Source organism: Vidua macroura, chromosome 10 (assembly GCF_024509145.1).
Source record: "Vidua macroura isolate BioBank_ID:100142 chromosome 10, ASM2450914v1, whole genome shotgun sequence".
Taxonomy (NCBI): Eukaryota; Metazoa; Chordata; class Aves; order Passeriformes; family Viduidae; genus Vidua; species Vidua macroura.
In genome coordinates, this window is record NC_071580.1 from 1,471,709 (window position 1) to 1,486,879 (window position 15,171).

The 15,171-nt window shown below is 44.3% G+C and overlaps 1 protein-coding gene across 1 annotated transcript in view; it reads left to right on the forward strand.

The window, feature by feature from the left end:
• Nucleotides 1-15,171, forward strand: part of RSRC1 (arginine and serine rich coiled-coil 1) — a 107,405-nt gene that overhangs the window by 64,778 nt on the left and 27,456 nt on the right. Inside the window, exon 8 of the mRNA XM_053986472.1 lies at nucleotides 2,336-2,387. Coding sequence (XP_053842447.1) covers nucleotides 2,336-2,387 — 52 coding nt within the window. The remainder of the gene's footprint in view (nucleotides 1-2,335; nucleotides 2,388-15,171) is intronic.

A 15,171-nucleotide genomic window follows, 5' to 3' on the forward strand; every position in this document is an offset into this window, starting at 1 on the left:
TGGGCTGTTGGCGTGCAGACGTGAGCACAGGTGGTGTTTGACACCAAATACTTTTCCTTCTCTGCTTGTCCTGCAAAATTTTGCTGAACTCAACTAATCCTGGTGGGATTTTTTAAAAATTTACAGTTGTCATGGAATGGAGAAACCACAAACCCAAGTAAAGCTTCTCTGAAACTGAAGCTGGGCAAGTTGGTTTTGGATAAAAAGGAGATATTCTCCTTCCTCTCCTTCCTCTCCTTCCTCTCCTTCCTCTCCTTCCTCTCCTTCCTCTCCTTCCTCTCCTTCCTCTCCTTCCTCTCCTTCCTCTCCTTCCTCTCCTTCCTCTCCTTCCTCTCCTTCCTCTCCTTCCTCTCCTTCCTCTCTCCCGTGACATCCTAAAGATGCCAGAACAGATTGCAATGATCAGTTCATGGCAAGAAGAAGAAATGGGAAGATCATTTATGATAAATTTCAACATGTTTCTTGCTGCCACCAGGACTAGTGGTCAGGTCTGATGGTAGGATCCATATTGCAGCTATAATAATAAATTCTGCTCAGTAATTCTGGGTTTATGCAAACAGCAAAAATCTGAACTAAAAATAATAGATCTCTATACAACCAAAATCTGCATCTTCATTTAAATTTCATTTTAATGCTGAATCCTGTTGGAAGGAGCAGTAAATTCTTGGAGTAGAAATTGTTCTGCCATTGTCAGCCTCTCCTCGTGGGTGTAGATGAGGGTGGTGAGGCCATGCAGAACATCACCAGTTGGAACACTGATGGCAAAGAGCTCTGCCTAATTAAAATCATGGAATCGTGGCATGGTTTGGGTTGGAAGAGATCTTAAATCCCATTCCCACCCCTGCCATGGCAGGGACACCTTCCCAGGCTGCTCCAAGCCCTGTCCAACCTGGCCTTGGGCACTGCCAGGGATCCAGGGGCAGCCACAGCTTCTCTTGTCTGTGTTTTCCTATTTAATTTCCCCTTTTGCAGCCATTTAGGCTCTTGAGAGGAGTTCCCTAAGCTGCGAAACGCCACCAAAAATTCCCCACCAGGTTTTGTTTTTAGTGCAGGGGCAGAAACCTCCCAAACTTCTCCGCCGCTTCCAGAAATAATCAACTTCTGAACTCCGTGACAAATAGGGTTTGTGTATCAGTTTAACTGTGGCAACGCCTGAGTGGCTTCACGTTGAGAGGGATGGTGCCGGAGCCTTCCCCCAGATTGGGGTGACCCCGGGTGGTGCTAAAGTCTCTCCTCCAACCCGTGCCTTCAAAGAAAGACTCAGTAGTCCTCAGTGGTCTGGTCTCAAGGCAGTTTATTGCACGTTATCCCAAGGCACACAGACTCCCTGACATTGTCCCTGACTCCTTCTCCCTCTGCGTCTCTCTTCGTCTTCTTCTCTGTCTCCGTCTCTGTCCCTGTCTCTCGAGGGGCTGGTGCCATCTTTTATATCACACATTACCTATTAAATGTTTATAGTTTTTCCCCAATGCCTATTACCTATGTTGAACAGTGACTTTCTACTCTAAACTAATCTGTGAGTGCCAACACCACCAAGAACATGGGGGATAGGAAGGAGAAAGAAGGAGGGCAGGGCACGCCCAAATCCCTCCATCTTAGAACCTCTGACCCCCATGTACAAAACTCAGACCCCTCTGTACAAGGCCTAAAACCCCCCTGTACAGCACTCAAAAATCCTACCTTTCACTTTGTGACTACTTCTATTATAATATCTAAACTTTTGTGATTTCTTGTTCTTCCTGCAAAGTTGGTAAATTGTTCCATGGGTCAAATTCAAATCCACAGGGGTTCCTGGCTGCCTGCCAGGGTCTCAGAGGCTTCTGCCCTGGACCCAGAACATCCAAGAGTGTCTGAGGGACACCTTGGGTTCCAACAGGATGGCAAACACACTGGACACAGTGCAACCTCTCTGGCACTCATTAGCACAGTGGGGCCACGGCCAGCAGCGTGCTCCTCCAGCCACAGATGTGCAGCAATACCTTCAGGAGAGGGGAAAGCCACCCCAGATAAAAGTGTGGAAAAACCCGACACATTAATCACGTTAAACCCAGATTTGGAGCTGTGTGGAAGGGGTCACCCAGGAGCCAGGCTGGATTTGGGGATGGGGAGCTGGGCGTGGGCTGGTCACGGGGCCACAGCCACCACGGGGATGGGGGTTTGGGTCAGTTCTGAAGATTCCCTTGGTCATTCCTCCCTCGGGGTTTCCAGTGTGGAATTCCTCTGGCTGCTGTGGGTACGGAGTGGCTGGAGGGGGCAGGAGCTCTCTGAGGGTGGGAATGTCCCATGGAGTGTCCCGTGTCCACCCAGGTGTGAGCTGATCCATCCTCTCTTGCAGACTCCTGCTGAACAGGCCAAGGCCAGGCTGCAGCTGGTTCTGGAGGCAGCTGGTGAGTAAATGAGAATCTTCCAAACTCTGCTTCATTTTTGGGCTGTCAGGTGGGATTTTATCCCTTTGTGTTTGGCAGATGCTGATCCCGTTCTCCATAGCTCACTTAAATTTCAGGTTAAGATTAAATTGGTTTGCATCGTCACTGGCACTTAGTAAAGCCCTTTAAAGAAATAAAAATAAGCCTTTTTTTACACTAAAGCCTCATGCTTAATCCTCTGGCTCCTGCTGCTACTGAGACGTTATTCTGTGCTCTCAAAAATTTGGTTTTGTTTATTTTTTTTTGCAATTTTCTTTATTTTTAGCATTGTTTTAGATCAGTACAAGTGTATATATATGTATATATATATTTTTTTTTTTCCTCCTTCTGGAAACCCTCTGTTTTGAGGAATCTCCTCACGTTGCTCATGTGCTTCTTTTTCCAAAATCCGTCCAGCCTTTTGCATTGTCTCTCTTCCAACACACTCCTTGTTCTCCAGAACTTTTAATAAATCTTTGAAGCATGTAATTATGAAATGGCTGTGACAGCCCTGACCTCAAAAGCACAATTTGTGTATTCTGCTGCCATCGATCACATCTCATTTTTTAATTTCACACCTGGGAGATGTACAAAAGATAACTGAGGGTTCTATATCATCATGACCTGGGCTCCAAAATTTTCCAAAGCTCATCAAAGGTCTGTGACATTATTAAATTTAAATATCCACCACTGAGGGCTGGATCTTAGATTGAAGCTGCAGGTTGTTCATAAGGAACAGAAGAGATTTAATATCTTTGTGTCTCTTACAATCCAAAATACAGAATTAAGTTCCTTCCTGGCTTTATTTAAGTCTTGGTCATCCCAGGCATTTATGGGATCATCCCCCACCTTCTTCCCCAAGTCCTGCATTCAGTCAATTAAATTTAATTTTTATTTAATTGCTGTGAGAAGAGGTTGTTTCAATACATGTTTGTGTGTTCACTCCTTGCAAAATCAGCACCTTTTAGTCTTCAAACTTAAAGACTGAGCCATTACCCAGCAGCTTTTTTGAGGAGCTGAGGCTCAGCAGGTTCATTGCTGCTGTGGTGCTGTTCTGGGTGAATGTAATTGAAATTAATCTGTGCTTCAGTGGTGTGAGGGGAGCTGCTGTTGGTGTGCACAGGGCTCTGTGCAGGCTCCATGCAGGCTTGGGAACGAGCTCATGGAATATCTGTGCCTGTCACAGGGCTTGCTCCAGCCCCCCTGAGCGGGAGTGGGGAGCTGTCCATGGCTTTGGACAATCCACTGGATTGTCCATGGCTCTGAGATGCTGCTCCTCCATGGTTTGGACACACAAAGCAGGGGCTCCAAATCACCTGCAGGGGTTGTAGGGACACTGGGGACAGTCCCTTCCTGCTGACACCATGGAATCATGGAATGCTTTGGGCTGGAAGGGACCTTAAATCCCATCCATGGGATCCAGGGACACCTGCCACGCTCCCAGCCCCAGTGCCCAGCCTGGCCTTGGGCACTGCCAGGGATCCAGGGGCAGCCCCAGCTGCTCTTGAATTCCTTGTGTGTATTTCCCTATCTAAATTTCCCTTGTGCAGATATTTAGGGTCTTGAGAAAAGCTGCTTTTAGAATTTAACCTAAATATTATTTTAGGAAATTGCAGCTGCTTTCTCTGGAAGTCAGAAATCAGCAAGTAGTAAAGCAGGCTTTTATTATTGAGATATTTTTTTTTTTTCCCCTGGTGTATTTGGAGATGGGAATTGTGATTCTGGTCTCTCATTAGGAGAGCAGGTAAAATAAAAAATATTCACCTGTGTCTGTGAGGGAGGAGGGTAAGATGGCCATTTTTATATTTAGGTTATACAGTGCTGGGGAGGTTTTTCTCCAATCCTGCATTCATGCTGACTTCATTATTTTTTTTTTTTTCTTTTTAAGCATAGATGAATGTCAGTGTTTTGTTCTCATTAAGCAGGGCAATATTGGGAGGTACTCAAACACTTCAATTCTCAGGATACTGAGTTTTGATTTATAAAGCCCTTCATTCCTCAGAAGCTGTTGGTCCCAGCTATAAATTCATATTTTCACGATTTATTAAACTAGATTTCTTAGTATTGAGGTGCAGGGGAGCCTTTCTAGGCTCCTCTGACAACCTCCCACAAGTCGCCGTGCCCGAGCAGATGTTAAGCAGGCAATAGTTGAATGTTAATTTGGAGAGGGTGGGATGTTTAAGCCCATCTGAAGTATGTTCCATGTGGGCCTTCCAGACTGAGCGACAATGCTTTGTCTCTTGGGAGAATTTCCAAGCTAAACCTCTTTCTTTCCCTCGCTCTATATGGACTCTCTCAAGTCAGTATAAAGCAGATCATCCCTGGGCTAAAGCTCTCCAGCTTTTGTTAGCGGGCTCTGTAGGGCTGTAATTAGGCCTCCTGGCAGGCCCTGCCGGCCAGTTAATGGTCATATGGAGTTTTTCTGAGGCAGACTGGCTTTGTGTAAATCCTTGCTCGGCATCTCCTTCTGGGTCACTTCCTACCAGGCCGGGGCTTTGTGCCCTGCCCCGCGGGCGGACGGGGAGCAGCGTCCCCTGACCAGCGCCGGCTCCGGGAGCGCCGCACAATCCACCCGGATAATCCCCAGTGTAAACAGAGGATTTAGCTCAGCTTCTGTCACTTACAGTTGCCAAACCACTTGGGTGTCTGTGATTTCTTTCCCAGACTTCATTACTGAGGGACGGCGAGGATCCGAGCCGGGCGCTTGTGTCGAGCGTGGCTCGCGGCGCCGGTTTTGGGCAGAAGTTTGCGCGGCTTCAAATCTGAAATCCCAAGCTTAGGGCAAACCTCAGAACCTGAAAGCTGCTTAGTGCCTGCTGTAGATGATACGGCACCTGTGCTTCCTCATAAAGATTAAAATATGGAGGAATATTCCCCAAATGTCAATAAACTCCCGTGAAATAGCACACGGATGTCTCAAAGTATCGATGCTGCCGCCTCTTCCAAAGGGCTCCGGGAGCTTTTCCATGGTGCTAAGCAGAAATTTCTTACTCTCCATATAAAGACGATGACAAAAGGCAATTGATCTGGATTTTCAAAGGTCTAGAGTTGAAATAAGTGACTGATCTATTTTTGGGATCTGCATTTCAATCTCTGGCTGAAAGAGCAGTCAAGAATAGGGCGTTTTGTGCAAAGAATCCGCCGGAGTTTATTTAAAGGAAACTTCAGGACCGAGGCACTAAATGTGAGGGAATACAAATCTGGGGGAATACAAACCCCAAACATTTGCCATGTATCAGATCCAGTTCTGGATACTGGATATTTAACTCATCATCTTTGAATTATGCTACCAGATTGCTGCCTTTAATTTTGTGCCCTGCATCTATATTGCATTTTACATATTCCTCAAAGAGAAAGTCATGGAATACGATGAGTGCTTCGGCCTTAACCGTGGTAAATACAAATGTTTTATAATTCTGACTGCTTTTTTTTTTTTTTTTTTTTTTTAATTTACCCATTCTACCAGGAGTTGTTGAGGAGAAAAAGCCTGATTTGCACTCAGTGCCTCGTAAATATAGGCAAATATTCTCTGCTTTTGGGTATCAAAATGGCTCATAACAGATGTGGCTGAAAGGACCACATACGTAGAGTGTATGATTTTAGTCTGGTGGAACTAATAGGATCACTTGCTACTTTATAGATTCTTGCTTTTCTTTTACTTTAATAAAAACTGTTTAGTTAAATAGGTTGGCCTCTATTTTGCTCTTTTCTAGCCATGCAAAGCAGTCGGGCGGGCAGGTGGCAACAAGTATGAAAAATTTCCTTTTATTGGGGCTTCTTTTCAACTGCCAAATTTATCAAATGTTTATGGATTTCTCGTTTTGATGATGGTTTTCTTTCAGTTTTCTTATTTGTGTTCTTTCCACTGAGAACTCGCTGGCTTTAATTTAAATTTGTAATTATGCAATGAATTTTAGAAGGGTGGATAACATGTGCTGTTATAGACACACAAAGGATGAAATAATACTTAAAATATTTTACTTGTTCTGTGGAAATTTAAAGCAGGCTTTAAAAATAATTCTTGCCCCAGAAGTTGCAAGAATTTGAACTTTTAACAAGCTTAAAAGTTCTGAATATTGAAAAAAAGATTAATTTAGTTGCTTTGTAGGTTTGATTTAATATAAAATTCTAATTTTCATCAATTTCAAATATTTGTTTTGAATAGTGGCAGTTGACACTTTAGATAATTGACTTTTACTTCTATTTATATAAAAACCTCTGTTTGGAGAGCAAAGGTGTCTTCCTTGAATCATGTTTTCTCTCAGTGACAAATGTGGATGGAGGTGCTGAAAAGGGTTTTGAGGGTGCTCTGTGGAATTTCCTGAACCCCCAGCAAGGAGAGGGATTTTCATCCCTCGTGAGTCTTCACCAGTCCAGGAGGTTTGCTCTGTTCCCTGTGTCAAAGGAAAATAAACTGGAATTACCTTGGGAAGAGCCTGGGCAGTGACTGCTCCAACACCTTCTCTTCATGTCCTGCTCTTGGGCCACCTGAGATTCCAGAATTTGGGAATGCTTTGGGTGGGAAGGGACCTTAAATCCCACCCAGTGCCACCCCTGCCCTGGCAGGGACACCTCCCACTGTCCCAGGAGCTCCAACCCCAATGTCCAGCCTGGCCTTGGGCACTGCCAGGGATCCAGGGGCAGCCACAGCTGCTCTGGGAATCCCATCCCAGCCAGGAATTCCCAATTCCCAATCTCCCAGCCATCCCTGCCCTCTGGCAGTGGGAGCCATTCCCTGTGTCCTGTGTCCATCCCTTGTCCCTCTCCAGCTCTCCTGGAGCCCATTCAGGCTCTGAGCTCTCCCTGGCTCCATAGGGGAGGTTTATCCTGTTCCTCAACACCAGCTAATTTAGGAAATCCTAATTAGGGAGCTGATGAACCCAGTTTTTAGCTTAACTGCTGGTTCCCACTCAGCAGATTTTGGTTTCAAAACCCATTTCAGTGGCAGCATCAGGAGAAAGAGCACTTGAAAAAGCTCTGAGCGATAGAAGAATTAAGGAATTATTTAAAAATCAAGAAGGTGTACATTAGACGACGTGGCTGCTTTTTATGTGATGTGTTTGATGGGGATTTCAGGTGGTTTAAGACTGAATTTCAGAAAATTAAGGATGTTTTTAGCTCACCTGGGTGCTCCACACCAATGAGCTTCACAGCCAAGCTGGACAGAGACACATTTCTTCAGCCATTCCTTGCCCCTGAGCTCTTGGCAAAGCTTCATAATCTCATTAGAGTTCTAAAAAAATGAGACTTTATGCACACAAAGTGACAACTGTAGAAAAAAGAGTCTTTCTCCAATTAATTGCTTTTTAAACATATTAACGGTGTTATCTTTTCAAAATTTGTGTTTGCTGAAGTGCAGCTGGTTTGTGGTGAGCAAAGTAAACACTTGGATAATAGTAAATAATTAAATAATTTAAATTAATTTGCAGGATTGCTGAAAAAATACAGGATTTTAATTGAGCGTAGGTAGAGAATAAATGTGTTTGAAATGAAATAATTCACTTTGCAATGTATAATATCATTCTGTTGGTGTCTAAAAGCTGTTCTCTTCAGGGACCTCTTTTAGGTTCTTACAAGAGACTAAAAAAAATTGCTTTGAACCATTTTTGTTGAATATCAATTTGTTTTTAGAGTAAGAAGCCAATGAGGAGTTGTAGGGATGCCATAATATAAACCAGAGCCTGTAAGTAGAATTTAGAGGAACTTCATTAGTTAATGAACATTTATTGCCTTCAGAAATCATTCTAAAGCTTTTAGAATTTCTGGTTTTTTGTTAGATTTTTATCCAAGGGGTCTTTTTTTTTTTTTTTTTTTTTTTTGTGGCACCAAAAGTATCTCAGGCTTACATGGTGCCTAATGGGTTTCTGTAATATTGCAGCATATGGGATCCAGGATTTTGATGCAAATCTCTGTGCTAATTATGTGCAGATGAATCTTGCAAGGCTGCTATTGATCTGCAGTCAAAGACAATTTTTCAGTTAGCTGAAGTTTTGTATCAATTCATATTTAGCAACTTTGCTGTAATTTAATTATCCACCAGTTTGGCTGTGCAAACCATATGTGGTCGTGGGGCTCGTTTGTTTTCAGCCAGTCTTTTGGGAAATGTTATTTCTTAATATTGGTGGGGAACTGTTGAGTGCTGGTGTTTTCCATGGTCTGCCACAGGCTCCTCTCTGGCCAGCTGCCCTCTCTGGGCTCTGGCCATGCAGGCATCCCCAGCAATGGGTGTCCAGGAGCTTTGTGCTGACCAATTCCCTGGTAACATCTTTGCACGCTTGGATTTTCTGCAGGTGAAAGTGGAGAGTGTTTTTTATCCACAAATGTTAATCCCACTGGTGGATTTTATAGCCTGAACGCCCAGGAAAAGGTTTTAAATTGCCCCATCTGCTCTGGCTGGTTCTGGTGGTGGGGGCCTCCCTAATTTCCACATGGCAAGTGTGCTGGAATCATCTTGCTGAAAGGAACCTATGGATTAGATTAGATTAAATTAATTACAAATCCCAATGAGGGTGGGCAGGCTCAGGCTGCCCAGAGCAGCTGTGGCTGCCCCTGGATCCCTGGAAATGTCCAGGACCAGGTTGGACATTGGGGCCTGGAGCCACCTGGGACAGTGGGAGGTGTCCCTGCCCATGGCTGAGCTTTAAGGTCTCTTCCAACCCAAATAATTTCATCATTTTCTCAAAGTATTTCACAGGAAGTAGAAATAAATCCCTGCTGGTTTTGTGCTTGTCCCATCCATCCTTCCAGGCAAACCTGGAATGCCAGCACACGAGCTCAGCACTCGTCCAGCACCTTGCTGTGTGCCTGCACCATCTCCTTGCAACTCCTGGATATTCATTTTCTCAGGGACAGTATTTAATATGGGTAATAACCCCCTTGTTTTAGTTATTGAAAGCCCATTTATCACAACTTTATTAAACATGGAGAACTAAGTGTGCCATTTTGGCCAAGTGCTTTCGCTCGCTCGTGTTCTCTTTGTTGCCCCAAATGAATGAAATTAGAACAAACAATCTCCGAGTCATTTGTAATCAAGCACTGATTAATGGACTTTGGTTTCACGGCCATTATTCATTCAAGAACACCTGATATCTTTCCCATAAACAAATCGTGTTTGTCCAAATTAAGAAATTAAATGAAGCATTTGATGAGTTTATGATTGACCCTTCCGACTCGGAGCCCATTAGTCAACGTCGTTATCATGCAAAAGCGCCTGACTAATGTGCTGCCCGAATGTGCTGTGTGGATTTATTATGATTTCTGATTAATGCCTGCTGCAGGCCAGACCACGGGATTGTAATAATTCCTTGATTTCCATTTGAGCGGTCGCTGAAGATTTTCATCTGTGATGAAATGCATTTGTGTCCCATTAGATTTAGAGATGATTACGAGGTGTCGGCCGAATAAATCGCAGCGTGGAGCAGAGGGTTTCCAGTCGTGGTGGGCTTTTTGTGAGGCTGCTGCCTGTCATTAGCAGGGATTTTTGGGTGCTTTAAGGGGACTTCTCCTACTTAGGCTTTTGCAAATGTGGGGGGGTCATAGAGGTTGATAGAAACAAGATCCCCAACGTATTTTTATATGTGAAACGTTTCTCCTCATACCTAAGAGGCTGATAAGAAAATTTTCATCTTGTTGTTTTTACGTACCTTTATTCTATGAATACCTAATATCTGTATTTTCAAAAGTATTTTCCTGGGGGTGTTTGGTAACTTCAGTGACTTGGACAGGATTTTATGCAACATTTTCTGCTGAAATAATGCTCTTGAAAAGCAGATGTCAAACTTCTGTAATAGTAGGGTTTATCACTCCTCCAAATGTGAAGCAAGGCAAGCTCACACTGAATTAGATCTGCATCAGATGATTTGAGTTTTGTTGCCACAAGCCCATGAAAGAATCCATTGGAAAGGGCAGAACAGCATTGTCAGTAAAAGACAACAGTAATGGAAACTTGTGTCCTTTGCCAGTCTCCCATATTGATCACCCCAGCAAGGAAAAAAGAAGTGTTTCAAAACATAGCTCATGTGCAAAATCAAATTAGGTGCCTTTATTGCAGATCCTCCCTTTAATTCCAGTTGTCTTTCTCTTCTCTGTGGCTGCACTGTGATTTATTGTTGAAGATTTCTGAGCTGCTTTCTTTAAGCCATCGCGTATCCCCTTCTGTTCTTAAAATACCCACTAAAACTATTTAATCAGCAGTTCCTTATAGGTTTTGAGCATTTTGTGCTGCTGATCTGAAGAGACTGAGAGAGAAAACCTTGGGGAGTTTTCTCTGAGAAATGTGAATGATTTCATAGTGAGGAGTCTCTTTGAGCAAGAGGAAATTGGGGTTCCGTGGGACAGGGCTTGGAGCAGCCTGGGACAGTGGGAGGAAGGGGAATGGGACTGGTTGGGCTTTGAGGTCCCTCCCAGCCCAGCCTTCCTGGGCTTCCACTCCCTGAGCTCTGCGTTTGCCTCCTGTGCATTCCTCACCTGCAGCACCGCTGGCGTTGTGTCTGCATTTCCTGCTCTGAAGCGTGGGCAAAGCTAAGGGGGAAAGGAAATGAGGTGTGGAAGAGAATGTGGAATTCCAGACTGGCTTGGCTTGGAAGGGACCTTAAAGCCCATCTCGTTCCAGCCCTGCCAGGGGCAGGGACCCCCTCCAAGGGCCTCCTCCAGGGCTGGGGCTCTCTGTGCCACGCAAGTCAGAAACACATTATTTTAAACCAATCTGAGTTACCTTTTGGCCTGTACCATTCCCAGGTTTCCCTGCAGTACGGACTGACCTTTAAAAGTTCATTTTCCAGCCTTCTTCCCAATATTTTGGTGCCCTCTCTCAGCGTGGCCGTCCCCCGTTGGCGCTGGCCATTATTGACATTTTATTCCCAGGCTCAGCAGATAAATGTCCACATTCAGCTGGTGGAGGTGATTATGTGGGGCTGCCACCAAAGAAACCCTAAAGCATCCTATTAGCAGGGCCTGAGCCTGGGAATAAAGGCCCCAATTAGGGAGCACTGCCGAGCCCTCCCGTGACATTAATGGTGTCTTTATAACCTTTTTAACTTCTGCTGCCTCTGACAGAGCGCCACAATCACAGCCATGGCTTTGCCCTTGGCAAGCCAAACCTCATTTGGAGAGGATAATAAGTATTTACTATTTAGATGGCTGGCAATAAAATTTCTCTGAATGAGATTTTACGGAGAAAACGCAAACTGATTCAATTACTGCCTTTAATGGACTGGGGAGAGCTGTAATAACAGCTTGTGGGAGCTCCAAGTCTCATGTTGAGCTTTTTTCTTTCCTTTTTATTTATTTATTTATTTATTTATTTATTTATTTATTTATTTATTTATTTTATTTTTTGTTTTATTTTCTGTGCATGTGAAAATACAAACCGATTCTTTTTCCAAGTAGAAATTATATCATGGAATCATTAAGGTTGGAAAATATCTAAAAACCTCCCAGCCCTTAACCCAACATTGCCACATTCACCATTTTCACTGGAAACCTTAATCCAACTTTTCCCTGTTTTTTTTTTTTTTTTTTTTTTCCTCATCTTAAAAGTGGATAAAAAATCTCAAACATTGACAGTGTTACAGGGACAAAGAGTGTTGGGAATCTCTAAATATTCTTACAGAGAACTCCTTTCTTCTGGCCTTAGGGTGGAATGGGATGTCAGTTATGTCTTAAAAATAGATATTTCTTGCAAAGCCATGGAGCATCCACTCCCTCTCAAGGCATTGTAGAACACAACTGCTTTAACAGCTGGGTGTGTGCCAGCAGAAGGGATTTCCCAGGTGATGTGGAATATTTATGGGATTTTGGAAAAGGTCCTGTTAAGGACAGGTAGGAGAAACAGTTACTGAAAGTTTTTGGGTTTCTGGTATTTCTAAGCAAAAAAGCAGCTCATGAAACTGATCTGCAAACATTTATTTATTCTCTACTCTGTCCTAAACCCAGCTGTATATTAAATAAGTAAAACCATCCTGATCCATGTTTTAGAGAGTATTTCATTTTATGTCTGGATCCAGGATGGAGCTACAGGAGAAGCAAGTACAAATTCTGGAAATCCCTGAATGTGTGTCCGTACCAGAGCACCAATTCCATTCTTTTCATTCATTCAGAGAATTCCGTGTTGTTGCTGGGATAAAATTAATTGAAATGGAATTAATCCATATTACCTTATTTTATGTTAAAATGTTTCTGTACGTGGGTATCTCACAATTTACCAATTTCACTGATTTACCCCTTTTATCCCCTGGCATCGATGGGAATTTTTCTCTCTTTTTTTTGGGAATTTTTAATAATTTCAGGAAACCTGTGTTTGTTGCATTAGGGAGTGCCAGGGACAGCAGCAAACTTCGTTAGTGCAGCTCTGGAAGAAGACACAGGATAATATTTCCTTCCCTTTTTTAACCATCAGTCACTGTACGGAGCCGCTGCGCCAACAAATTCATAACCTCCTCTGTATTTGATTTTAAAAAAATAAACCCAACCAACTTTTGCTTTCCCCAGTTCAATAACTCCCTAGAAATGTGCTTTTATACAGTGTAACTCATACAATCCTGCACGGGCTTATAAATTGAAATCCCACTTTTTTCGGACGTTCCTGCCTGGATGACTGATGGCTGTGTGTATTTGCCATAAAATTTTAATTATGACAGAGTTATGAATCACTGCTGTCGCTGGTTAAAGTGTTAAAAAATGATGGGTTTGTTGTTTATTAAACTTGGGAGCGTGGAGGAAGGAAATGGAAAAGGTTGGAGTTGTGTGGGCTGGATCCCGAGCTCGGGTGTTTCCTCAGGAGCAGCCCCGGAGCTGATTTTGGATGTGCCCTTCCCTCCCTGGGCTCTGCTGCTGCCCAGGGTGACAAATGCCATTAATTCCATTGCTTTAAGCATCCCGTGGGTGTCCTGGGTGGGGTTTGTAGCATCCCATCCCTGGGGATCAGGGTTTGCCTGTGGCTGCAGGAATAGCAGAGCAGCCCCGCTCCTTCCCCGTGTGAGCATTGGGGATAAAACCAAGGTGTTCACACAGAAACACCAAATATTGAAAAAATATCCAGGGGCTAGAACCAGAGTTGTGCAGAGCTTTCCATGGAAGGTGGTTTTTATTAAAAGTGTCAGGTTTTGTTACCAATGTCAGTGTGTTTCAACACAAATTCCCTTGGAACATCACAGCGCTCGGCATTCCCCAATTTTTTTCCCCTAAAATTTCAGGCAGCAAACAATACCTGATGTATTTGGCACGTGAGGGGTTGCTTTAAAGGACCCCACTTTGACTTTTTTTTTTTTTTTTTTTTTGCCTTAAAAGCAGCTTTATTTGCCTTTCCCCTTTGGCCTGGCTGGCAGGGCAGGGCTTTTCCTGGCAGGCAGAGGAACAGCTTGGAGTGGTGGCAGGGATTCCATCCCCGGGGGATGGATGAGCCAGGCTGGGCTTTTCAGGGATGTGCTGCACAACAGGTTGATGCCATTTGGGCACGAGCAGGGAGAGCACCTGGGGGAATTAGGGGATGAATGGGGGGAGCTGGGGCAGCGGGGGCCTATTAGTGCTGCCCACTCCTGCCACAGGCTGGGACAGGGCTAAATGAGTTTTAAAGGACAAAGCTGGGGGATTAGAAAGTCCTTTATGGTTTGATCCATGTGGGATTGGGCCTGGTAATAAGGAACGTCCCTGTTGCGCTGCAAGCTAAGGGAAAAAAAATCCCAAAATTTAAAATACTTGTCATTTGTACTGTAATTTCAGGAGTAGCATCTCATTTTTCTTTCTCGTGGACGTGAAATGTTGTTTGACAGAACATTCTATTTGCAATTATTCACATTTAAACATTTTAGTCACCTGCTATGGAAAGAAACTTTTGACAACAACATAAATAATTCTTGGAAGTTGGACTGGATGGCCTTGAAGGTCTTTTCCAACCTTAATGATTCTATTAGTTTATTTTTAGTAAGTTTAAAATCAAAGCTCAGCTTCGTGATTAATTTCAACTTACTTCATGTTTTTGTTAGTCTCGGTGAAAATAATGGATGTGTGTGTTCGTGGTATTATTTTAATTGATTCAGCTGGTAACAAAGTAGTGAATGTTACTGTAAGGAAGGAAAATACCAAAACATAAAATACTAAATATTAAATACTATAAAAAATTCAGTTTGCTGCTGTAAGGAATCAATGGCACTTTTAGGAAATCCATCATAAAGCTGGGGTAGGATTAAAACCATTAACCTCGCTCGCCTCCCCTCCCTCCCTCCCTCCGAGCTCAGAATTTTCCATTAGAAAGGAGGGTTAGGGATCAATATGAAGATCTGTTGATAATGTTATATTAATTAGAGTAATCAAACCCAGGCTTGGAGCATGCCAGCTGCCAGGGAGAGGGAGCAGAGCAGAGATCCCCGTGCTCTGACCCGGCCAGCTCCCAGCCGGAGCCGCTGCCGCGCCTCCCTCCCACCCACCTTGCTTTGGGGGGCACGGAGGGGCCCCAGCGCCCTGGGCAGCCGTGCCCTGCCAGCAGAGCTGTCATTACCAGCTCCAGCTGCTGCTGGGGGGGTGCCTGGGCATTGATCAGCCCGGAGATGGGATGGGGGGATGCAGGACGGAGCGCTCGGAACGCGGCTGCGGACACGGCGGGGCTGGAGCTGACCCGACCCTAATCCCAACCCTAATCCCGACCCTAATCCCGACCCTAACCCCGACCCTAACCCCGACCTGTGCCCAGCACGGCCCCAGCACTGCTTCGTAGCTGCTCTCAGCACGAGGGCTCAAACCAGCCTGGCCTGGCTAGCACTGGCTGGGGGCT